At 47.2% G+C, this 25,715-nt stretch overlaps 2 protein-coding genes across 2 annotated transcripts in view; one reads left to right on the top strand and one right to left on the bottom strand.

Annotated features, from left to right (window-relative positions):
- The first annotated feature begins 503 nt into the window (after positions 1 to 503).
- On the top strand, positions 504 to 8,188 carry LOC308142619 (dehydrogenase/reductase SDR family member 13-like). Its single transcript, XM_080513122.1, has 6 exons — positions 504 to 637; positions 1,698 to 1,816; positions 3,206 to 3,329; positions 3,777 to 3,949; positions 5,882 to 6,035; positions 6,396 to 8,188. Exons 1-6 carry the CDS (start codon positions 511 to 513, stop codon positions 6,656 to 6,658), a joined length of 960 nt encoding a protein of 319 aa, XP_080369248.1. The 5' UTR covers positions 504 to 510; the 3' UTR covers positions 6,659 to 8,188.
- A 1,991-nt stretch (positions 8,189 to 10,179) lies between these two features.
- The window catches only part of mdga2a (MAM domain containing glycosylphosphatidylinositol anchor 2a), a gene marked incomplete at its 5' end in the record, with an annotated part of 29,236 nt that continues 13,700 nt past the window's right edge, over positions 10,180 to 25,715 (bottom strand). Inside the window, 11 exon segments of the mRNA XM_080512564.1 lie at positions 10,180 to 11,108; positions 11,321 to 11,420; positions 11,636 to 11,766; positions 11,854 to 12,003; positions 12,602 to 12,757; positions 13,510 to 13,530; positions 15,304 to 15,481; positions 15,597 to 15,745; positions 16,282 to 16,554; positions 20,228 to 20,542; positions 22,768 to 23,103. Of these exon segments, the coding sequence (XP_080368690.1) occupies positions 11,020 to 11,108; positions 11,321 to 11,420; positions 11,636 to 11,766; positions 11,854 to 12,003; positions 12,602 to 12,757; positions 13,510 to 13,530; positions 15,304 to 15,481; positions 15,597 to 15,745; positions 16,282 to 16,554; positions 20,228 to 20,542; positions 22,768 to 23,103 (1,898 nt within the window). The 3' untranslated portion in view covers positions 10,180 to 11,019.

The raw sequence follows: 25,715 nt of genomic DNA, 5'->3' as shown, positions 1-25,715 counted from the left end.
GACTAAAAAATGAGGAGAACCACGAGGAGCCGTCTTCCCGTCCCGTGTTCCCAGCTTCACAACCGTTGTTCATCTGTTTGTGGGAGAGGAAGATGCTCTATAATCTGAATTTACATGCGTTAGTGGGAAGAAGCTGCTGAAATCTGAAGTTAGTTTGACGTATGAATGAATCGCAGCGTGTGTCGCCACGACATCATGCTAACCGTCGCTCTTCCTCTTAAGATACGTGGAGCGACGGCCTCCACCTTCACGACGAGTCTTCTGATCTCACCCTAAAGTCATGTGCAACGTGTGGCAGCGTTTTTTAAAGCCGGTGCAACGTGCGGCAGCGTTTTTAAAAGCTGGCGTCAGCGGAACTGGTCGGACCAGGCCGAGCCCCGCCCGGGACGCATGTTTCACGCCGGCGAACCGGCCCGACGGGTGAGTCCCGCCCTTGCAGGTCCGGGGAATAAAGCAGGAGTCGGTGCAGCTCAGTGTCAGACTCTCTCTCTGTGTGTCTGGAGACTCAACATGATACAGCTGGTGCTGCTCGCCGCCGTGCTGCTGGGCGGCTACCTGCTCCTCACCCAGACTCTCTTCAAGAGCTCCAGATGCAAAGGCAACGCCGCCATGGCGGGAAAGACCGTCATCATCACAGGTGAGGACGCCACCGAGACGGCTCGGACGGGACGGACTTTAAGACGGTGGTGTTGGTGCTTTAGACCGAGCCGAGACGAGGACCAGAGCATCCCGAGACCACGATAAGAACAAGATTTTAAGGGTCTGAGACCGAGACTTTAAGTTGTCAGGTTTGAGTCGAGACCAAGACCAGAGCATCCTGTGACAAGACCAAGAATTTAAGTTTAAGGACCAAGAACAACAATTTGAGGGTCTGAGGCTGAGGCAAGTCCAAGACTTTAAGGACCAAGACCAAGACTTTAAGGGTCTGAGACTGAGGCAAGTCGAAGACTTTAAGCTTAAGGACCAAGACCAAGACTTTAAGTTTAAAGACCAAGATCACGAATTTAAGGGTCTGAGACTGAGGCAAGTCCAAGACTTTAAGGACGAAGACTTTAAGTTTAAGGACCAAGACCAAGACTTTAAGGGTCTGAGACCAAGACTTTAAGGGTCTGAGACCGAGACTTTAAGGGTCTGAGACCGAGACTTTAAGGGTCTGAGACCGAGACTTTAAGTTGTAAAGTTTGAGTCGAGTCCAAGACCAGAACATCCTATGACAAGACCAAGACTTTAAGTTTAAGGACCAAGACCAACAATTTAAGGGTCTGAGACAGAGGCAAGTCCAAGATTGAAGGACCAAGACTTTAAATTTAAGGACCAAGTCCAAGACTTTAAGGACCAAGACTTTAAATTTAAGGACCAAGTCCAAGACTTTAAGTGGTCAAAATTGAGTCCAGACCACGACATCAAGGGTCAGAGATCAAGTCAAGAGCAAGACCTTGAAATGTCTGGAGACCAAGACCAGTCCGGAGCTTCATCACAGGTCAAATGTTCAGTTTTCAGTCGCTGAGAGATAAAAGCTGCAAACCTTCACATCACAAACTGAGTCGCCTGCTCTGCTCGTTGCCTCTCAGCTTCTTGTTCCTGTTAGTCACTTTCCAAGCTGTGGTTATTGCACGTTTCACTGACGTACACAATGTACGCAATCAAAACAAAACTCCTCACCCAAACCTTGGTTCCGTCTCGTTTCGGCGCCGCAGGAGGAAACACCGGCATCGGTAAGGCCACGGCGCTGCACCTGGCCCAGAGAGGAGCCCGGGTGATCCTGGCCTGCAGGAATCGGACCCGAGCCGCCGACGCCATCGCAGAAATACAACAGGTAGAAGCAGAGAAACAGCAGCTCAGATATAAGAACACGAACTGAGGTAGAGCCTGAGGCGTTTTACTTTCTGGCGTCAAAAAGACGCTCGAGCTCGAAAAATGTGGCAAAACTGTTGGTGTCACTCCGAGTCGCCGTTCAGGGATCGGTCGCCGCCTTTAACTCGTAAAACAGATTTATCTTTTCAGTTTCTGAGACACGGAGGCTTTAAAAAGTGCCGTCGTCTGTAAAGGAACTCCTGCTGCTTAAAAGTCCTTCCTGTTGGACTGTTACCATGGAAATAAAAACTAAAAACTCAACTAAACTAAATAAGCCATTTTGTCAACTTGTTACTTTTTAACAACATGCGTCTTATCATTTGTGACCGAAGTTATTTTGCCTTTAACCCGGAACATAAAACAAATAAAGCTTCAACCAGTAAATTAACAAAACAGAAACAACTGAAGCTCTAAACTAAATACAGTACGACGAAAAAAAAACCTAATTTAAACATTCCTTTAAAGGAACATGGTGGATTTTAATTTTGTAACTGTGAGTTTGATATTTTTCAAAAATAGTGAGTTTAAACCGCCTTTGAAATGTTTTAATCATAGTTTTATTTAATTTTTTTTAATTATTGTCCATTTCATTCTATAAACCTTTTACAGAAACGCATCTACACTTTTTTTTTCATTCTTGCCTTATTTTTAATAAAAGTCCCCGGAGCCCCCGAGGCTGAATCGACTCTCCTCAGGTGGAAGATTAGAATTATGTGCCTTATACATTACAGACGGTGTATGAAAGTCGACATTGTCGTCTTTAACTTCACTAAAATAGAATTTATTGGCCCATAAAAGTCAGCAATGTTTGTTCTGTAATCATTTCCCCATATTTCCACACCGGAGCTCAGGTACGGAACAATGAGGCAGTTATATAATGAGGAGAGTGAATTGTAACCTAGTTCTGGTCTGATTATCTCATTATGCTGATGTTCTTTTGCAAATTTTACCGAAAGGAAATTTATGTGCAGCTTCCGAATAAGGTTTTCATCAAATGTAAAAAAAAAAAAAAAAAAAATGACAGTTGGAATTATTTCTTACTTTGGATCATGAATCTTCTGAAGCGCAGCACGTCTGCGACAAATAACGTGGGTATTTATAGAAAAGATGGACAGTTGGGATATAAAATAGTGTCATCTGCATAAAACTGAGCTTCGAGATTTTGCTTCTTCCCGTAGATTTGTTCTGTTCTGGGAGACCTCCAAGAGCTTTTCCAGCAGCGTTCGTTTCTATGCAGACGACACCACGCTGGTGGTGATGTCACTGATTTAAAGCGTGAAGTGAATCTGAGACGTCACGCCCTCCACTTCCTGTCCACTTCTGTCTACTTCCTGTCCACTTCCTGTCCCAGGCGACGGGCAGCACCGACATCGTCTACATGCAGTTGGACCTGTGTAGTCTGAAGTCCGTCGCCAGCTTCGTGGAACGATTCCTGAAAACTGAGCGCTGGCTGGATCTGCTCGTCAACAACGCAGGTACTGACTGAGAACAAGACTTTAAGGGCCAAGACCAAGACTTTAAGGGCCAAGACCAAGACTTTAAGGGCCAAGACCAAGACTTTAAGGGCCAAGACCAAGACTTTAAGGGTCAAGACCAAGACTTTAAGGGGCAAGACCAAGATTTTAAGGGCCAAGACCAAGACTTTAAGGGTCAAGACCAAGACTTTAAGGGCCAAGACCAAGATTTTAAGGGCCAAGACCAAGACTTTAAGGGTCAAGACCAAGACTTTAAGGGCCAAAACCAAGACTTTAACGGCCAAGACCAAGATTTTAAGGGCCAAAACCAAGAGTTTAACGGCCAAGACCAAGATTTTAAGGGTCAAAACCAAGACTTTAAGGGCCAAGATCAAGACTTTAAGCAACCGGACCGCAGATCGAGATTAAAACCCCGTTACGTCTGTTCCTCGTGCGTCCGTCCCGCAGGGCTGGTGGCCGACGGGCGGACGGAGGAAGGATTCGGCATCGAATTCGGCGTAAACCACCTGGGCCACTTCCTGCTGACCTGCTCGCTGCTGGAGCGCCTGAAGGAGGCCGGCGGAGGGCGGGTGGTCACTCTGTCCTCCATGGCCTACCGCTGGGGACACGTCGACTTCGAGGTGGGCCTCGGCTGGGACAAAGCGTCCTTCAGCTGCAACCTCTCCTTCGACTGACGGGAATCTCTCTCTCTCTCTCTCTCCTGTCTGTGTTTCTTTCATTCTTTCTGACTTCTACTGGTGATTTTTAATACTACTAATCCACTCGGTGGGGAAAAACAGCTTCCTGATGACTTCCTATATCTGCCGTGGCCTGAGCTCGGGGACGGTGCAGTATCGGCCGAGCGGTTCGGGACACCTCTGTCGCCGCGGAGATTTGAACTCCTTTGTTTTGGAGTGAAACGGTGTTTGACATGAACAAACAGACGCGTGACGACAGCGGTGGAATGTGCAGAGGCCCGCGAGTGGATCGGCACGCCGCGGAGCCGGCGTACCTAACAAGAGCGCTGGAAACAATTCCGTGCCGTCTCGGCCTGCCGCGCCTTCTTCTGACGGACGAGCCTCTAAAATTAGCGCAGGTCACGTTTTCGTCAAGCTGGGAGATTCTGTTCAGGTGTTTAGAGGTTCAAAGAGTTTGCAGCAGGTAACTGAAGCAGATAGAAAACTAGAATTTACCACTATTTGTTGGGTAGTTTGAGATGATTTATGTAAAGTAGGATCTAAAGATCTGTCATCCAGAAATCACTTTATTCTAAATAGGAAAATGCGGTTTGCTCTATAAAAGTGTCTGTATGTTGGTGCGACACCTTCCAGCAGCTCAAATAAACAGTTTCACAAGGTAAAGTTAAAGAGTGTGAAGCAGTACTTGAATATCTACACCAGGAAACATCAGCAGGAAGTACTTTTCCAAAGTTACTCATCTCTACAACTACTAAAGTACTCAAGTAAACGCTTCAAATACTCTGCTTGAATAATAAAGTGACTGAATGTTAAACTACGGTAAAGAAACTGTAGATAAATTAATCAGCATATTGCCTGATGGTCCACCAACGCCTGAGCTCTTCATCGCACCTGAACTCTTCATCACACCTGAGCTCTTCATCTCAACTGAACTCTTCATCTCAACTAGCTCTTCATCTCACCTGAGCACTTCATCTCAACTGAACTCTTCATCTCACCGGAACTCTTCATCTCAACTAGCTCTTCATCTCACCTGAGTGCTTCATCTCAACTGAACTCTTCTTCACACCTGAACTGAACTTCATCATACCTGAACCCTTCGTCACACCTGAACTCTTCATCTCACACGAAATCTTCTTCACACCTGAACTCTTCATCTCAACTGAACTCTTCATCACACCTCGACTCTTCATCTCACCTGAGCACTTCGTCACACCTAAACTGATCTTCATCACACCTAAACTGATCTTCATCACACCTGAACTGATCTTCATCACACCTGAGCTCTTCATCACACCTGAACACTTCATCACACCTGAGCTCTTCATCACACCTGAACTGATCTTCACATCTGAACACTTCATCACACCTGAGCTCTTCTTCAAACCTGAACTCTTCCTCACACCTGAACACTTCCTCACATCTGAGCTCTTCTTCAAACCTGAACTCTTCCTCACACCTGAACACTTCCTCACATCTGAGCTCTTCTTCACACCTGAACTCTTCATCTCACCTGAGCTTTTCTTCAGTTTCGCACCTGCAGGGAGTATCACTGCTTGCAGATGCTTCAACACCTGCGTCTGTGTCCTCTGCGTCACACACATCGGCTGTCAGGATACATACATGTGACACACACACACACACACACACACACACACACACACACACACACACACACACACACACACACACACACACACACACACACACACACACACACACACACACATACCGCACATTTCGTCTGCTCGCCTGCTGCTCCAGGCGTCACTTGATCCTGTGACGTCATACGACACAAGAATATGCAAAACCCACAATAACGTGTGTGTGTGTGTGTGTGTGTGTGTGTGTGTGTGTGTGTGTGTGTGTGTGTAGGCCCTGCAGACACACAAACACCTGGGCACAGGTACGTACAGCTGGCAGTTCTTCCAGGCGTACTGCAGCTCCAAACTCTGCAACGTCCTCTTCACACACCACCTGGCCAAGAAGCTGCAGGGAACCGGCGTCACCTGTTACTGCGTCCACCCAGGTACGCCTCACCTTCCTCCTCCTCCTCCTCCTCCTCCTCCTCCTCCTCCTCCTCACCCGTCCCGCGGACTTTGCAAGGAGAATATCCCTTTTTCAGGAATAGATTTCATTTTCCATTTCATTTTGACAAAATTGCATCCCGACAAAATCTATAATACAGTAATTACAACGAACATCTCAAGATGTTTAAGAATAATATGACTTTATGAACGGCCGTCAAAGTAAAAGCACCAAGTCTCCAGGAGAACATGGACTGGGAGGCATCTGATTGTCTCTACTGAGCATGTGCAGAACGACTGGTTAGGTGGTGCACATGCACAGTAGCAAGCATTTCTGTTTTCCTCTCTGCTGCCCCCTGCAGGCGTGGTGCGGACCGAGCTCTCCCGGAACGTCAGCCTGTGGCAGAAGATCTTCATCGAGCCGATCGCCCGCCTGCTGTTCCTGGACCCGGAGGCCGGCGCCCAGACCACGCTGCACTGCGCCCTGCAGGAGGGGATCGAGCCGCTGAGCGGCCGCTACTTCTCCTGCTGCGCCGCGCAGGAAGTGAGCGCTCACGCCCGCGACGACGAGGCGGCGCGGAAACTGTGGGAGCTCAGCGAGAAGTTCTGCGCGCTGGCGGCCTAGCGCCTCCCGTCCTCAGTGTTTCGGATCGTTGTTTAAATGTGTTTTAGTGTTTTTTTCTGGGTTTTGAAAGTTTCAATGAGAGAATCTGAGCGTCGAACTTCTGCACTTCGGTGCTCAAGATAAAATCACGACAATTTGTGTTTCTCAATAGTTTTTGTTGGACTCTTTCTCTAAGTTGTGAAGCGTTTGAATTCGAAAGACTGCTAATGAATAAGTTCTCAGTTTTTTTAAATTTCAGATGTATTTTAGTTTGCAATAAATCTACAAATCTATATATAAACGTGACGTTAAGTCTTCTTCTACAGATTTATGAACTAATATTAGTGACAGAGAGACAGCAGCTCTGTTGTAAGTGGATCAGAAGTCCCGTGTTTCCCGTTGAAGGAGCTGCTGCCCCCTGCTGGCCGTGACCGGGCGGCACAATTCAAAGCACGACAGGACACTGCAGGCCGATTTTGGATTTCCTCTCGGAGAGGAAGGTCTATTTATACGTGTGATTAAACTCACTGAGCAGTGGGAGGCCTGGGGGTTGTGTCCTGGGTCCCCCGTCTGTTCACCCCCGATGAGTCACGACGGCTCACGAGCCAGATCGCAAAGTGTGACGTCACAGATGAAGCTTTTCACTCGTCGAGGTCCCGGCACCTTCAGAAAAGCCACATTCACTCCCAGAGTCAAGTCGTATTAAAGCAGGTGAAACACAGAGAACACAATACGCTTCAAGTAACAGCTGTAGTGTATTTATTAATAATAATAATAATAGTAATATTAACAGAATGCAGTCCAACTGGTCTGAGAAAGTATTGCAGAGAATAATCACAGTTACAAAAATATTCTCCATGTTAAAGGATTTTCTTTTCTTTTACAACCCCCCCACCCCCACCCACACCCCCACTCCCACCCCCACCCCAGCCATCCCACCCCGTCTCTGATCGCCTGTTTAAGGTCAGTGACTCACTGCTGCCACCACGGACTGATAGTGGTATTACATGGACTCTTTGTTTTTCAGGATTCTGCTCATAAAGTGCTGATCTGTGTGTGTGTGTGTGTGTGTGTGTGTGTGTGTGCGTGTGTGTGTTGATAAATGAGGCAACACAGATTTGAGTATTTAGGGTCTGTTGGTTGGTAAAGGAGTTTTGTTTTGTGTGTAAAAATAGCTTGTAAATACTTGAATTTGCGGTTTCTGAATTTGCCGTATAATTTTTAATGATTGCTGTTTTTCTTGAGGATGTCTGCAGCAGAACATTTCTAAAGGTTATAAATCTTCATTTTAAAATTTTTCTGACATTTTAAGTCCAAACAAACATCGGGGCTGTGGGGTGGGTGTCTCTCTCTCTCTCTCGCCTGTCAAACCGCCGATATAGAATACAGTAGGGACACCAAAGGAACTCCCACACTCTTTTTACATCAATAGTTTCGGTCACCAGCAGTGTCATTGTGTTTTACTGTTTGAAGCTCAAGTTTGTCATTACAAAGTAAAATATTCTTGTAATTTAAACATCTTGGAACGAATAAAATTAACTCTGCAGGTTTGGTTGTGTCTTTGTGTTCCAGTCTGTGACAATAATGGTCTCTACCAGCCTCTAATGGTCTCTTATGGTCTATAAAAGTAATGGCCGGACAGTCTCCAACAGTCTCTGAGGGTCTCCAAAAGTCTTTGGAGCTCTGTAAAACTCTGTTGAGGTCTACAACAGTAACTGAACGTCTCAAGCTCTCTGGGTTGATTTCTCAGTCTATAAATGTCTTTGACATTCTCTAAAATCTATAAGTCTTTAAAAGTCTCTGAGACCAAGTCTGACGTTCTCAAAAAGTTTCAGAGTCTCTAAAATCTCTTGAGTCTCAAAGTCTCAGAACTCTTTGATGTTTTATAAAAGTCTGTGAAAGTCTGTAAAAGCCTTTGATGTTCTCTAAAAGTCTTTGATGTTCTCTATCAGAGACTCTGTCAGCAGAGTATATGTCCCATAAAGAAAGCACCCGGTCAACATGATGAAAGGGATGAAAAGGGATGAAAGCAACCGGAGACACACAGAGTGATGCAACAGACATCATCATCATCATCATCATCATCATCATCCTCTGTCCTCTTGCACACAGATCAAGCGGGACTTCAGTGACGTCACAGCGACTCTTCAGAATGTGAGGCGACTCCCTGAAGGTCGCGCCACCTCTCATTTCATATTCATCACTTCTTCATCTGATCTGACGTCATCTTCACTTTGTCTCATGACACTTTAACTCATCATGACCTCGTCGTGGAAACGATTTCCTCCCCGGGAGGTAAAAACACTCCAGTCGTTAATTCACTGCATCTTTTAAAGATAAAACGAGGCAGTTTTTTCTTTTCTAGTCGTTTATTAGACAATTGGAAACGGGAGAAATCCTAAATTGGGCTATTCAAATCAAAATCGTACATTTTAAGTCAAAAGTCTGAATTTACTTTTGTTCTAGATTGAAAATATCAGTCAATTTATTCTACCGATGGCAAAAGACTTCAGTCTGCATCGTTGTGTGTTTGTAATTCTAACGACGATTGAAAATAAAACATCTGGTCAGAAAAAAAGGAAAGTTGGTTCAGTTTAAATTTTCAGCACCTTTTTCACGCGAAATATTTTTTTCCCCGTTGGTTTAATTGTGTTTTGGCAGCAATGGGCTTCCGCACAATCTGGAAGATTGTCCCACAGGTGTTCCCGTACGGGTGTCGACCGTTAAACTCAAACCTTTTGTGCTTTTATTTTTGTTAAATACGGAGTTTTAGTAGAAATAATTCATCAATGTAACGTCGCTTTTCTCACCGACCATCAAAACAAATAAAAATCCTTGAGATTTTTTTTTTCCTCCATATATATAAATATCGAAATTAAAACAAATTCATCTCAAGCCACGCCCCCTCGTTAAAACCAACCTCACGTGACAATGTCCGTCACTCCTCGGAAACGATTCCCCTTCCACTCGTCCGCCGGTGGTTTTAACGTCGGAGACTCCCTCCATTTCCAAAAAAAACAAACTCTTATTGTAAAATACTAAAATACTTGTGCTGGACAGAACCAGCAGGAGGTCCTTTTATTTTGAAATGTCCAGTCAGAGATCCTCCGAATGAAGGTGATTTTTGAATAAATTCAGAGTCTAATTATGTCCATGGCTTCTTCTTCTTCTTCGTTGGTGTCTCCGTTTTATATTTAGTTTTTTTTTTTCAATCTTCACTCACAATCCAACGGTTTCATCTCAACAAATGAAAAATAGTGTTTCTCTGCATAAAGGAAACCAGAGGACGTTTTCAGTTCCTTCTCTGGCTGGTCAGACAGATTTCACTCTGCGTGTCGATGGCGGCGGCGGCCATGATGGCGTTCCTCGGCCATGATGGCGCTCTCTCTCTGGTTCCGTCTCTCGCCTGTGAGTGTGAAGGCACTTTGATGTGGCGGCGGCTGAAGTCGCACAGAGCGACACGCCGGCGGTAAAAAGCTGCTCGCTCGCTGTTTACAAAAAAAAAAAAAACACGAGGAGCTGCGGTGCGCCGGTCCTGTGGTGATACAGTACTGCTGATTGGGGGGGAGGGGTGGGGTGGGGGAGGGGGGGGGGGACTAAGAACATTCAGTTGGGTACGCTTCCTCTCAAAACGCTGCTGCACTGAGATTTCCATCTCGTCAGGTGGTCACAGAGAGGCGTCCCTCAGGGCGCCGTACTGGGTCCTCTACTCTTCTTCACAATTTCGCCATTTAATCCAATTTTTTTTTTCCTGATAAACTTTCATTCTATGACGATCAGATCCACCGTCATGGGAAAACGTATCAGAAAAAAAAAAAAAATATTTTTTTACTAACTTTTATTAACGGAGTGCAGCAACATTTACTTAGATCTTTTTTTTTAAATGTTGGGTTTAATTCAAACGTATTTCCGTTGCTGCTCGGCGTCGCCTCCACAGAGCAACACAGGAAGTATAAAAATCTCGTCTCAGCTGATCTTTAGTGCAAAGGGGTACGAGTGCATTCAGCCAATCGTCACATTGAGTGGTTTATTTCTAATAATTTTTTTTTTTTTTTAACTAAAGTCGTTACACTCATGTTTATTTTGCCAGCTGCTGCGTTGCTGTGCACGGTGCTGCCACCTGGTGTTCAGTTGTTATGCTTGTGTTATGCCAGCGCCTTTAGTGGGTAAGATTAATAAATAAAAGTTACATTACTCTTGATGACCACGAACGCTGGCGTGACCCTCTAAACGTCGCCACCGACTGAAGTCACTCTGCAGCTCTTACTGGACCATCAGTCGCAGGGGGCGGGGACAAATCACGAGATTGACACGGCGGGGGGGCGGGGAGGGGGGGCAGTGGGGGGGGGTCAAAGGCGGAGGCGTCCCACAGGGAGGCGGGGTCACCTTTGCCGGCCAATCAGGGCCAGACTCAGAGTGACGCAGAGCTGCCATATATGGGGCGAGGAGGGCGGGGCGATCGACCTTAGATCTGAGAGAGAGAGAGAGAGAGAGAGAGAGAGAGAGAGAGAGAGAGAGAGAGAGAGAGAGAGAGAGAGAGAGAGAGAGAGAGAGAGAGAGAGAGAGAGAGAGAGAGAGAGAGAGAGAGAGAGAGAGAGAGAGAGAGAGAGAGCGTTCAATGGAGCCACAGCAACGTGAATAAAGTTGAATTTGAATTCTGAGTGAAAACAAGGCGGCACCCACTGTTGGGAGGCGGGTCTTTACATTCGCCCTCCTCGATGGTGACATCATCGATGGCGATATCTCCCTCGATGCCGGTGCCACGGACTCCCTCCATCACCACCTCCACACACACAAAGGCACAAACGCGTGAACTCGCGTAAACACATATATAATATCCAGAAAGGGGCGGGGCCTAAGTGTCAGAGGGGGTGTGGCCTAAGTTGTGATCAGTCAGGGGGAAATGGGTGTGGCCTATGTCATTGGTGGGCATGGCTTGTGTCCAGGTGTGTGTGTGTGTGGGCTGCGGTAAACGGGAGTGGCCGTGGCCTGTGGTACCTGGAAGGCGGCGGAGGGGTGGATGTTGACCTTGGCCTGCCGCCAGCGGTCTCCTTGGTTACCGGTCAGACTCCAGACGGAGGCGTCGCTCGCGGTCGGGCCCTTCTGCCTCAGGTAGACGTTCAGAGCTCCTGGAGGACAAAACGCAGAGGTCAGCCGGGGCGCGGCGCCGCCTCGCGGGGACCGGTACCTGCTGGGGGGGGGGGGCGGGGCCTCACCGATGTGTTTGCCATACATGTGGTAAAAGAAGGCGACGCAGTAGGTGGGGCTGTTCCCGCCCTTTGCGTTCATGTTGAAGGTGGGGGACAGCAGGCGGGCTTTGTCCCCGTCCTGCCGGGGCCTCGACGTCTCGATGTACATGTAGAACCCTGGAGGACACAGGCGGGGGGGGTCAAAGGTCACGCATGGTGTGGCGAGGTGTGGCCTGGCCTCTCACTCTGGGAACGACGACTTTAATAAGACGTCTTATCGTCGACGTATAACGACGTTCTGTCGTCTGTTTCCTTAAAATGTCAAGGTTTGTGTGTTTTTTTTTTTCTTTTTTAGTCGTCCACATGGAGGATTAAGTCAAACAGAAAGGAAAAACTAGGACACGTCTCCTAATCTGTGTGCAATTAACCATGATTTTATCTTAAACGCTTCCGGGAGAAATGAAACTGGACAAAAAAAAAAAAAAAGACATCTGACGTCCTGTTTATGTAACGACGTTATTACGGCTGCATTCATCGATTCCGGGACGTCTCCGTCCGCAAAAAAGTTAAAAAAAATCTGCGAGCATGAGCATAAAAAAAAGTGGCAGCATTTGAGGTTTAACCTTCAGAACAAAGATCAGGAGGAGAAAAAGGTGGATTTGTGAGGAAGGAGCAGATTTCTGGTTCTACTGACGCGAGCAGGAATGATCTCTGTACAGAGGATCAAACCTGTGTGTGTGTGTGTGTGTGTGTGTGTGTGTGTGTGTGTGTGTACCTTTCTTGGAGCCGGTGTGGTCAGTACTGGGTCCGGTGTTCGGTGTGTATTTGGTGTCTCGTGTGGCGGCGCTGTGGCGCGTCCAGTCAAACTCGTCCGTTTTGTCTTGAGAGAAGAGACACACCGCCTCGTCCTCGAAGCCACACTGGAACTCCCCTGAAGGAAGGAAGGAAGGAAGGAAGGAAGGAAGGAAGGAAGGAAGGAAGGAAGGAAGGAAGGAAGAAGGAAAGAAAGAAAGAAGGAAAGAAAGAAGGAAGAAAGACAGAAAGAAAGAAAGAAAGAAAGAAAAAAGAAAAAAGAAAGAAAGAAAGAAAAAAAGAAAGGAAAAAAAAGAAAAAAAGAAAAAAGAAAGAAAAAAAGAGAAAGAGAAAGAGAAAAAGTAAGAAAAAGAAAATGAGAAAGAGAAAGAGAGAGAAAGAAAGAAAAAAGAAAAAAGAAAGAAAAAAGAAAAAAGAACAAAGAAAGAAAGAACAAAGAAAAAAAGAAAGAAAAAAAAAGAAAAAGAGAAAGAAAGAAAAAAGAAAGAAGGAAAAAAAGAAAAAAGAAAAAAGAAAGAAAAAAGAGAAAGAGAGAGAGAAAGAGAAAAAGAAAGAAAAAGAAAATGAGAAAGAGAGAGAGAAAGAAAGAAAGAAAAAAAAAGAAAGAAAAAAAAAAGAAAGAAAATAAAAGAAAAAAGAACAAAGAAAGAAAGAACAAAGAAAAAAAGAAAAAAGAAAGAAAGAAAAAAAAAGAAAGAAAGAAAGAAAGAAAGAAAGAAAGAAAGAAAGAAAGAAAGAAAGAAAGAAAGAAAGAAGGAACAATGTGTCAATGCCCCAGAGTTAATTTAAAATGTGGCGTTCCACAGGGACTGGTCCTGGAACCACTGTAGTTCCATTCAAAGGTTGTGAGGAGAAAGAAGAAGTACTCACTGAGATGTGGGTTTACAGGAGCTGCAGAGGGACAAAAACAGGAGAGTCACTTCAGTACCGTCAGAAAATAAACACAACGGAAAAAAATAATAATAATAATCAGGTGAAGATTCACGTCCAGAATTACCACTCTTCTTCCTCCTCCTCCTCTTCCTCCTCCTCCTTCCTCCTCCTTCATGTTCCACACGTCTGTTGCTTTGCAGTTTTTTTAAAACTGCAGTTTTACTAATATTTTTTCAGATGTTACTGGTGATTTTACAGATGTTTTGCAGATATTCTTATAGACGTTTTCCACTGTCTCTATGGATATTTTCCAGATGTTTATACAGATGTCTTTATTGTGTTTTTTCCCAGATGTTTATACAAATGTCTCTTCAAGATGTTTATACAGATGTCTTAATGTTATTTTTCCAGATTCTTATAGATGTCTTTATGATGTTTTTCCAGATGTTTTCCACTGTTTATACAGATGTCTTAATGATGTTTTTCCAGATGTTCATACAGATGTCTTAACCTTTTTTTAAGATGTGTATACAGATGTCTTAATGTTTTTTTCCAGAAGTTCATACAAATGTCAACCTTTTTTAAAGATGTTTATACATATGTCTTAATTTGTTTTCCAGATGTTTTCCACCGTTTATACAGATGTCTTAACCTTTTTTTAAGATGTTTATACAGATGTCTTAATTTGTTTTCCAGATGTTTTCCACTGTTTATACAAATGTCTTCACCTTTTTTTTAAGATGTTTATACAGATGTCTTAATTTGTTTTCCAGATGTTTTCCACTGTTTATACAAATGTCTTCACCTTTTTTTTAAGATGTTTATACAGATGTCTTAATTTGTTTTCCAGATGTTTTCCACTGTTTATACAAATGTCTTCACCTTTTTTTTAAGATGTTTATACAGATGTCTTAATTTGTTTTCCACTGTTTATACAAATGTCTTAACCTTTTTTTAAGATGTTTATACAGATGTCTTAATTTGTTTTCCAGATGTTTTCCACTGTTTATACAAATGTCTTAACCTTTTTTTAAAGATGTTTATACAAATGTCTTAATTTGTTTTCCAGATGTTTTCCACTGTTTATACAGATGTCTTAACCTTTTTTAAAGATGTTTATACAGATGTCTTAATTTGTTTTCCAGATGTTTTCCACTGTTTATACAAATGTCTTCACCTTTTTTTAAGATGTTTATACAGATGTCTTAATTTGTTTCCCAGATGTTTTCCACTGTTTATACAAATGTCTTAACCTTTTTTTAAAGATGTTTATACAGATGTCTTAATGTTTTTTTCCAGATGTTTATACAGATGTCTTAATGTTTTTTTCCAGATGTTTATACAGATGTCTTGATGTTTTTTTCCAGATGTTTATACAGATGTCTTAATGTTTTTTCCAGATGTTTTCCACTGTTTATACAGATGTTTCTCAGATGTTTTTCCAGATGTTACCCGTGTGTTCACCGTCGACAGCACTAATGTGGTTTATCCAGATGTCACTGATGAGGTCATGTTTTTACGGATGAGACGTTTTCACAGATGTCTTTACAGATGTTGTTACTGTTTTTATAGTTGTCTTCAAATACGTTTTTATGGACGTTGGCTATGATGTTTTTCCAGATGTTTTTTAGTTTTTTACAGTTTTACGACTCAAACAGGTTCGACAGGTGAGACGTTTGACTTTACAGAATCCGCACAACTCAAACCGAGGATGAAAAAGTCGTTTGTGTTTGAAGCTCAGAGCTTCTTTGACCGTTTGAATCGGACGTGCGACTGAAAGCGTGGTCGTACCGCTGTACACGATGACGCGCTCCGTGGCGTCCCCCTCGCCGTAGCGGGTGATGGGGGTGAGGCGCACCAGGTAGGACTCGGGCTTGACGAGCTCGGTCAGGTTGTAGGTCAACAGCTCCCCCTTCTGGATGGTTCCCTCCATGGGAATCTCCTGCTCCCACCAACGGCTCTGGCCCATCTGAGGGCGGACAAGAAAAACAACCAACCAGGTGTTTAAAAAAAAAAACAACAACAACGAAATCCGTAGCCAAGACGTAGATAGAAATCAATAGAAGGAGATTTTGCACGCTGACCTGCCGGATGCCCAGCCTGTAGGCCAGGATCCGGTCCACGGTGTTGGGCTCCATCTGAGTCCACTGCAGCTTGAAGCCATACACTCTGGGTCGGTTCTGCCACAGCGCGCCGTAGGTGTCGTAGTAAAACTCCGGAGGGTACGCCTTGCCTGAGGAGACCAACGGGTACTCAGGAACAGGAAACAGGAAGTCACACGGACGCGGCGCCGAGTCCAACGACGTGAACGTCCAAAAGCCTCAAGAGACGCCACGAGCCTCCCGTCACTTCTCGATCACTTTAAATCCACCGTGATCACCGATAGGGGGCACCTGCAGACGCCTGGATCGACGCCACTAAACTCAACAGTCCATTGGATTCTACCTCCTCCATAAGACACGCCCCCCCCAGTGTCCATGAAACAGCTGGAGTTGTTCAACTTTACAAAACAAGACAAGTCTAGTTGCTGCAGAGTGTGAAGTACAAAAATAACAGCTTCAGATATAAACTAAACCTGTCAGGACAAGTCTTGAGGGTGAAGAAGTCAACCTGAAACAAGTCCGTCAGGTTAAAGTCTTGTCACAGGAAAAGTCTCAATAAAACGTCAGATAAACCAAAAAACAAGTCACGAAGTCCAAAAGTGAGGCGGAACTTCAGCGCCACAACAAACCAAGTCTCTCTGAAGGGACCGTCGTGTCAAAGCCTCACCTGTGACCAGGAAGGTGCAGCGCCCGGCGCCGGCCTCGTTGGTGATGTCGCAGGTGTACTCGCCGTAGCCCTCCCGGTTCAGGGCCCGGACCTGGTAGCTGGTGTCGTCCTTCTCCTCGCTGAACTGGCCCACCGTCAGCAGGCGGGAGCCCAGCTTCCACTCGTAGTGCAGCAGGCGGGCCGGGTGGGCCCGCAGGAGGCGGCAGGTGAGGCTGAAGGCGCGGCCCAGTGCCTGGCGGACCTCCGTGTACGCCGGCTCCACGACCGGCGGGACTGCGGGGCGAGACGGACCGAACCATCAGCAGACGGTGACGACGGTTATCACATTTGCCAACACGACACTGTAAGACCTTTGTTCTACAAACACCCGTCCCACGTCTTCCAGGACTAGAATAAAGGTTTGCAAAGTCCAGACTGGAGTCTGTAAGTCTCAGGTCTCGAAGGAAATCTTATGACTGTGAGAACAAGACTTCGACCGGCGGGACTGCGGGGCGAGACGGACCGAACCATCAGCAGACGGTGACGACGGTTATCACATTTGCCAACACGACACTGTAAGACCTTTGTTCTACAAACACCCGCCCCACGTCTTCCAGGACTAGAATAAAGGTTTGCAAAGTCCAGACTGGAGTCTGTAAGTCTCAGGTCTCGAAGGAAATCTTATGACTGTGAGAACAAGACTTCGACCGGCGGGACTGCGGGGCGAGACGGACCGAACCATCAGCAGATGGTAAAGACGATTATCACATTTGCCAACACAAGACTTAAGTCTGTAAGACCTTTGCTCTACTACGACCCGTCCCAAGTCGTCCAGGACTAGAATAAAGGTCTGCAAAGTCCAGACTCGAGTCTGTAAGTCTTAGGCCTCGAAGGAAATCTTATGTCTGTAAAGAACAAGACTTCAGTCTCTCAGAAAAATGTCCTTAAACAGGACTCGAGTCTCGTGGGATTAATCTGGATAAAACGTGAGTTTGTCAGGAAAAGTCTAAAGTCTCAGGTCTTGAGACACTTGTGTCTTCAGTCTCGGGATTTTTTTAAACCAGAACTTTCCGTGTCATATCTGCTAATGACGACACCTGAATGTCTTGAGCCATTTGCGCGAAGCGCCAGCGGATCGTAAAGTCGAGTGGCTCCCGTCACACCCGACGAATAACGACGGTGAAGCTGCTGCTTCTGGTTTCTCTGAATCCAAACAGGCTGCGGCTCGTGTGGAACCGGTGAATTCAGCTTTCTTGTTTATTAGGATTTCTGCTCACGGCGGCGGAACAAGCGTCGCCCTGAGCCTCTGGGTTGTCCTGCCGAGGCTCTCTGGCGCCCCCCGCAGGAGGCCGGCTGCACACCGGCTACCACTGCTGACTGGCAGCAGGTGGACGGTGCAAGACTCAACCTGTACATCAAACACTGTGTGTGTGTGTGTGTGTGTGTGTGTGTGTGTGTGTGTGTGTGTGTGTGTTCAGCTGATGTCGTCATTCGGCAATTTTTCCGTTTCGTCTGCATCACTGTCGTCTTTTAATCCTTTAAGAGGAGCCAGAACTCGTCAGATTATCGTCACAGTGCAAAGAGACACGAACGTCTCCGAGGCTCTTCTGTGTCCCTGTCCTCCGTTAGCATGTAGCATCCGTTAGCCTGCGTGAGCCGTCACGCTGACACGCGGAACGACACCGCGGGAGATTTTTTTTTTTTTCGCGGCGACACTGCCGGGTTTCCGCTCGTCAGCAGCTCGGCGCTCGCTCGCTAAGTCTGAGCGGCTCGGATGTCGTTCTTCCTCTCTGGCAGTAATCCACCTGTAATCTGACGCACGGTAATCTGCTTAGTGGAAAACAGCACATTTACAGAAGAGGGGAAGAAACGCTGCGTTTTTTTAAAAAAATGCTTCTCGGCAGAAAGAGAGAGAGAGAGATAAAAAAAAGCAGCTTCAGCTCCAACTGAGAGAGAAAGACACCGATGCACCAGGATGAAACACCACAGGAACACAGATGAAACAACACAGGTGAAACACCACAGATGAAACACCACAGGAACACAGATGAAACACCACAGGTGAAACACCACAGAAACACAGGTGAAACACCACAGGAACACAGGTGAAACACCACAGAAACACAGATGAAACACCACAGGTGAAACACCACAGATGAAACACCACAGATGAAACACCACAGGTGAAACACCACAGGTGAAGCACCACAGGTGAAACACCACAGGTGAAGCACCACAGATGAAACACCACAGATGAAACACCACAGGTGAAACACCACAGGTGAAACACCACAGGTGAAGCACCACAGGTGAAACACCACAGGTGAAGCACCACAGATGAAACACCACAGATGAAACACCACAGGTGAAACACCACAGATGAAACACCACAGGTGAAACACCACAGATGAAACACCACAGAAACACAGGTGAAACACCACAGGAACACAGATGAAACACCACAGGTGAAACACCACAGGAACACAGATGAAACACCACAGGTGAAACACCACAGATGAAACACCACAGAAACACAGGTGAAACACCACAGGAACACAGATGAAACACCACAGGTGAAACACCACAGGTGAAACACCACAGATGAAACACCACAGGTGAAACACCACAGGTGAAGCACCACAGGTGAAACACCACAGGTGAAGCACCACAGATGAAACACCACAGATGAAACACCACAGGTGAAACACCACAGATGAAACACCACAGGTGAAACACCACAGATGAAACACCACAGGTGAAACACCACAGGTGAAACACCACAGAAACACAGGTGAAACACCACAGATGAAACTCCACAGATGAAACACCAAAGAAACACAGGTGAAACACCACAGAAACACAGGTGAAACACCAGCAGTAAACATAAACACACAGGTGAAACACCACAGAATCAGACCAAAGCTGTGTCGTGAGGCTGCAGAAGGTCTGACGTCACAGAGGAAGTGAGACTTTAACTGATGTTTACAAGATGTTCAGAGTCTCAGTTGGACCAGGAGACCTGGAGGAGGAGAGGGGACCTGGAGGAGGAGACCTGGAGGAGGAGACCTGGAGGAGGGGACCTGGAGAAGGAGAGGGGACCTGGAGGAGGAGACCTGGAGGAGGAGAGGGGACCTGGAGGAGGAGACCTGGAGGAGGAGACCTGGAGGAGGGGACCTGGAGGAGGAGATCTAGAGGAGGAGACCTGGAGGAGGAGACCTGGAGGAGGACACCTGGAGGAGGAGATCTAGAGGAGGAGACCTGGAGGAGGAGACCTAGAGGAGGAGACCTGGAGGAGGACACCTGGAGGAGGAGATCTAGAGGAGGAGACCTGGAGGAGGAGACCTAGAGGAGGGGACCTGGAGGAGGGGACCTGGAGGAGGAGACCTGGAGGAGGAGACATAGAGGAGGGGACCTGGAGGAGGAGACCTGGAGGAGGAGACATAGAGGAGGGGACCTGGAGGAGGAGACCTGGGGGAGGAGACATAGAGGAGGGGACCTGGAGGAGGAGACCTGGAGGAGGAGACATAGAGGAGGGGACCTGGAGGAGGAGACCTGGGGGAGGAGACCTGGAGGAGGGGACCTGGAGGAGGAGACCTGGAGGAGGAGACCTCGTCAACTAAAGGAAGTGGAACGTGTTGACGGGGCGGCGGCGGCGGCCTCCTCATTACAAACACTGCGCGGCGCATTTGAAACGCCGCCGACGGTCCCGAGCGGCGCCGCTGACGGTTTTGTCTCCGGGAGGTTTGAGACGTCGTTATTTTTAGCTTCTCTCCCCGTTGGCTGATACACGGCGCCAACTGCTGTCGCGGTTTTTGAACCGCCTTCCTCCGTCTGGAAGCCGCAGTGTTTACAGGCTGGGGAGGAGCTCTGAGGTGCAGACACCTACTAGGACAGGTGAAGACGTGTGTGTGTGTGTGTGTGTGTGTGTGTGTGTGTGTGTGTGTGTGTGTGTGTGTGTGCTACCCACACTGCACCACCAGCTGTATGAGGGCCTCCCTCGGCTTCACGTTGAAGCCGTTGTACTGGCTGGTCTGGCAGCGGTACGTCCCGCTCATGTCCCGGCTCACGTTGTGGATCCTCAGGACGCCGTCGTAGCTCTCCGTCTGCAACGAGCCGTCCGGCATCGGCAGCGCCGCCGCCGCCGCCGCCCCGCCCTCCTCCACCCGCGACCACAGGATGATGGGTTTGGGTTTCCCCGACACCAGACACTGGAGGTCCACCGTGTCCCCCTCCTGGACCACGAGGTGAGAGCGCCCCCTGGGGACGGTGAGCTCCGGAGGAACTGCAGGGGGGGGAGGGAGAGAGAGAGAAAGAGAGGGAGAGGAAGAGAGAGAGAGAGAGAGCAAGAGAGAGCGAGCGAGACAGAGAGAGAGAGACAGATAGAGAGAGAGAGAGAGGGAGAGAGAGAGAGAGAGGGAGAGGAAGAGAGAGAGAGAGAGAGAGCAAGAGAGAGCGAGCGAGACAGAGAGAGAGAGACAGATAGAGAGAGAGGGAGAGAGAGAGGGAGAGGAAGAGAGAGAGAGAGAGAGAGCAAGAGAGAGCGAGCGAGACAGAGAGAGAGAGAGAGCGAGAGAGTGAGAGCGAGCAAGAGAGAGTGAGAGAGAGCGAGAGACAAAGAGAGAGTGAGAGAGCGAGGGAGACAGAGAGAGAGAGAGAGAGCGAGGGAGAGAGGGGGGAGAGAGAGAGAGAGAGCAAGAGAGAGCGAGCGAGACAGAGAGAGAGAGACAGATAGAGAGAGAGAGAGAGCGAGAGAGAGCAAGAAAGAGTGAGAGAGAGCGAGAGACAAAGAGAGAGTGAGAGAGCGAGCGAGACAGAGAGAGAGAGCGAGAGAGAGAGACAGAGAGGGAGAGAGAGTGAGCGAGAGATAGAACAAGAAAGAGAGAGCAAGAGAGAGAGAGAGAGTGAGAGAGAGACAGAGAGAGAGCGAGAGATAGAGAGAGACAGAGAGAGAGCGAGAGATAGAGAGAGACAGAGAGAGAGCGAGAGAGATAGAGAGAGAGATCAGCAGGTCAGAAACACACTGACACACAAAGTAGAACCCAGTAGAACCGACAGGAAAGTAAAATCCTGTAGTAGAATCCACATCTAGAGACCTGGAAAATAGAATCCTGTAGAATTATAGCGAAGTAGAACCCAGTACAGGAGACAGCATATATAGAAATAACAGAAACTGACCAGTAGAACTTCATACTCGCCACAGGAACGTTGAATCCAGAACCAGAGGAAGAAAACTCTCATTTTATATATATTTGACACTGTTGGCGTTGCTCTGGAATCACCATGGCAACCAGAGTTCCACTTCAACAATCCAGCTGCACCTCGTGTTTTGGACAAACTGAAAATGTATTTATTATTTTACTATTTATTAAATTGATCATTTGTTACATTTATTCACAATTTAAAAAAAAATAAGATTCATGTTGAACAACCTGAACTTTGAGTTCGTGCAGCTGGTTTGTGTTTTTGACGACGAGTTTGGAATCACAGGAACAGAAAAATGTTCAGTTCGTCTTCTTGACATTTTTTTTTTTTTTTTTACACGTCCCGCAGGCTGGATGTTTCACACTCCGGCTTTAGAGAGTTTAGTTTTTGTGTGGATGATTTATTCGTATGTGTGTGTCCCTCTCTGACCCCCCCTCACCCCCCCTCACCCCTCACCCCCCACCCCCCCCCAACCCCCCAGAACCACAGACCACCAAGGTCAGTCTCTGACAGGAAGTCCTGAGGCTCCTGCTCACATGACGTCTGTCTGAAGGAGAAGTTGTGCCGCTAGGAGGAGGAGGAGGGGGAGGAGGAAGAGGAGGAGAAGGAGGAAGAGGAGGATGAGGAGCAGGGGAGGAGGAGGAGGGGGAGGGAGGAGAAGGAGGAGGATGAGTAGTAGGGGGAGGAGGAGTAGGGGGAGGGAGGAAGAGGTGGAGGAAGGAGGAGGAGGAGGAGGAAGAGGAGGAGGAGAAGGAGAAAGAGGAGGATGAGGAGGAGGGAGACGAGGAGGAGGAAGAGGAGGAGGTGGAGGAGATGGGAGCAGGAGGAGGAGGAGGAGGAGGAGAAGGAGGAGGAAGAGGATGAGGAGCAGGGGGAGGAGGAGGGGGGAGGGAGGAGAAGGAGAAGGAGAAGGAGGATGAGTAGTAGGGGGAGGAGGAGGAGGAGTAGGGGGAGGGAGGAAGAGGTGGAGGAAGGAGGAGGAGGAGGAGGAAGAGGAGGAGGAGAAGGAGAAAGAGGAGGAGGAGAAGGAGAAAGAGGAGGATGAGGAGGAGGAGTGGTGAGGAGGAGGAAGAGGAGGAGGTGGAGGAGATGGGAGCAGGAGGAGGAGGAGGAGGAAGAGGAAGAGGAGGAGGAGGGGGAGGAGGAAGAGGAGGAGCACAACATGACTCCAGCGGGACGCGCCACCACTGAGCAGAGCGGCGCCCCCCTCTGTTAGGGTGAGGATCTGCACCACCCGGAGGCGGGAGGAGGAGGAGGAGGAGGAGGAGGAGGAGGAGGAGGCGGCAGGCGGCGCCGCAGCCTCACCTGTGGTGGAGGAGATGTTGACGTCGATGCTGATGTCGGGGCCGCCGCCGCCGCCGCTCCGCAGCGACGAGGCGCAGGTGTACGTGCCGAAGTCGGTGAACTTGAGGTCGATGATGTCGAGGTGGGTGGTGCCCGGCGCCGCCTCGCCGTCGCCGTGGGTGATCACCATGCGCTCCGAGCTGCGCAGCGGCCGGCCGTTCTTCAGCCAGTCGAAGCGCAGCTCCTCGGGGGGCGTGGCCTCCACCTGGCAGCTGATCTTCACCTCGCGGCCGATCTGGATGTGGTCGTCGTTGTGGTACGGGTCCGGCGTGATCCAGAACCGACCTTTACGGAGGCCTGGGGACGACAGGGGGAGGGGATTCCAAGTTCACTGATTTTTTTAAACAAACCTCTGAGTGCGATTGGATTGAGGGAGGAGTTCAGCAAAGTTCATTCTGTGTAAATAAATCAGAATCTTGTTAATAACTCTTTTTTTTCCTGAAGTGATTTTTATTTACCGCTGCTAAATTAAAAAAAACAACAACACTCGGCTGTTGACAAAGCAGGAAGCTCCAGAAATGTAAAACTGTCTGAGTTGTTGTAAAATAGTTTGAACATCACAAAGGTTCAATCTGCACTTTTCAAGAATTTAATAAAAAGAAAGTTGAAGAAAATTCAATTCTGTTTTTTTTGTCCTTTTCTTCTTAAAACACACAGTTTTAGGTATTTAATTACATAAGAATGGTAAATACTTGACATATTTTGAACGTTCTACGAAGGGAGTCAATTATTTACACATAAGGGCATTTTTTTTTACACAATTATTAACAAAAATAGACAAAAGAGGCGAGGCGTTTTAATCAATATATATATTATTATTGTGGTGCTAAAAAAGTCTTTTCATCTCAACATTTTCCACTTCAATTTTCCACTTCAGAGGATTTATGGAATGGAGGGTTAAAGGTCAACGCAAGTGTGAACTGTTTGGTGAAAAACCTGAAGGAATGAGAGAAAAGAGACAAACCCAGATCTCGTCAGCTGAGCCGTGGGAAATTATCCAATTTCATATTTTTTTCTCAAAAAAACCTTTGCTCTCACAGCGACAGTGTGTTTGCAGAGTAATGATGTATAAATACTCTTCACCACTAGAGGGCAGCACAGAACTTTGCCGGTGAAATGTAAAGTGACAGACGTCAGTGTGGTTCATCTCCACCTCCTGCTACCATCTTGTATCAAAGTACTGTGTCAGTGACAGTGATGGAGACGTTTTTGAAAACCAGGATCTCAGCTCTTCATCCATCAGGTCCAGGTTTCACACTGAGGGAGGCACTATTAAAAAAAGTCCTTGCTTTCTGGATTTACTGGATTCCTGTTGATAAAACTTTGATGAGAAAGACTTTATATTGTTAATAGAGGCTGCAGAGTTTCACATTTTAACATTTTCGGGTGGTGGTGGTGTGACTCCAGGTTTTTCCAAAGAAAAACGTGTGCCTTGGCTCAAAAAGCTTGAAAAACACTGATCTAAGATAAGACGTTCCTCCGGCCCGGAGGCCAGAGACCTTGAAGACGTCTCAGAGTGGTGCAGTCAAAATATCGTCTCGTGAGTCCAAAGTACAACGACTCGTGGCCTCGCAGGTGTGAAACAGCGAACAGTGTTCGACGCAAACGTGCACGAATCCACGACAACTTACAAAGTATTAATTCTCTTTATATTAAAGTCCTAGTGAAATGAAAACTCGACCTCCAAAACACTCTGGTGTCGCTTCTAGGGACGTTTTCCTGCTAACTGGCTGAAGGGTAAAATGTTAAAACACGGCAATCTGAGAGAAAATAGCCGATAAACGTTGGTATTTCCTCTGCTGGGCGGAGCTTCTGACAATAATAGAGTGACATCACGAGTTGTGCACACGCCCAAGTTGTGTTTACATTATGGAGGATCAGAGTTTTGACCACGAAGAGGCTGAATTGAACCATATTTCATCATCGTCGTCATTTCAAACCCAGTGATTGATGAAGAAGACACAGAAGGTGGTTCTGCCATCGGTGACCCCGTCTGGAACATGTTTGAGGAAGCAGAAGACGCTTCGTCCTCCATTCGTCCTCGTCTCCTCGCCTCAGCAGCCGCCACTTTTCACCTTTGAGGCTTTGAGGTTCCTGACTTTTGGCAGAACGACCGGCTTCCTGGATCGAAACGCTTTTCCGACTGCGCGGAATCACCGAAGATGAGTCCAGGTATTACTTGATCGTCTACTAGCCGCCCGAGCTAGCGGCTCCCGCTAACCGCCCGAGCTAGCGGCTCCCGCCGCCCGTGCTCCTTTTCTCCTCTCTCGGTCTCTTCCAGGCTCAATCTTTCATCAAGGCTCATAAAATGCCGACTAGAACTTCAAAACACTGTAAAAACTTGGATATTTAAGAGGGAAACAAGCCGATATAAACACAACAGATGGAGATCTGCACAACTCGTGACGTCACACATAGGCTCCGCCCACAATGGCCCACGAAGAAGAAGGATTCCCCCGACTTCCTCGGCTGGAGATTCAAAATTCTAATAACTTTGTTATGCGACAACAGTGGTGGGGCAGAGTCGGAGGAACCTTAGAAGTAGAACCCCAACTATCGTTTTTTGCAAAGTAGTGTTTTACATTTCACTAGGACTTTAAGTACTAATAATTAATATAAAGTACAAATTTACTTAACAGAACAAAGCCCGTGAGGAGTGAATCAAGGTGGAGGTACTCCAGTAAACAGATGTAGTGTAAACTAGGAGGTGGAAGCAGCTGCGGCGCGTCGTCCTCTTTCGGTTCCATCGTTCTGCACGAGCAGTTTGTTTCAACGGCGGGAAGAAGTTCACCTGGAAGCAGCCGAGACCCACAGCTGCTGCTGGTCTGGATTACTCCCAGTACTCAGTACTCTCCACACACACACACATTTTCAACGCCAGAGCGTCGGACGACGAGGAGAAAAAGACG

This window comes from Blennius ocellaris (genome assembly GCF_963422515.1).
Source record: "Blennius ocellaris genome assembly, chromosome: 17".
Taxonomy (NCBI): domain Eukaryota; kingdom Metazoa; phylum Chordata; class Actinopteri; order Blenniiformes; family Blenniidae; genus Blennius; species Blennius ocellaris.
Note: the sequence above shows the minus strand (reverse complement) of the source record. Positions and strands in the feature narration are given on the sequence as shown.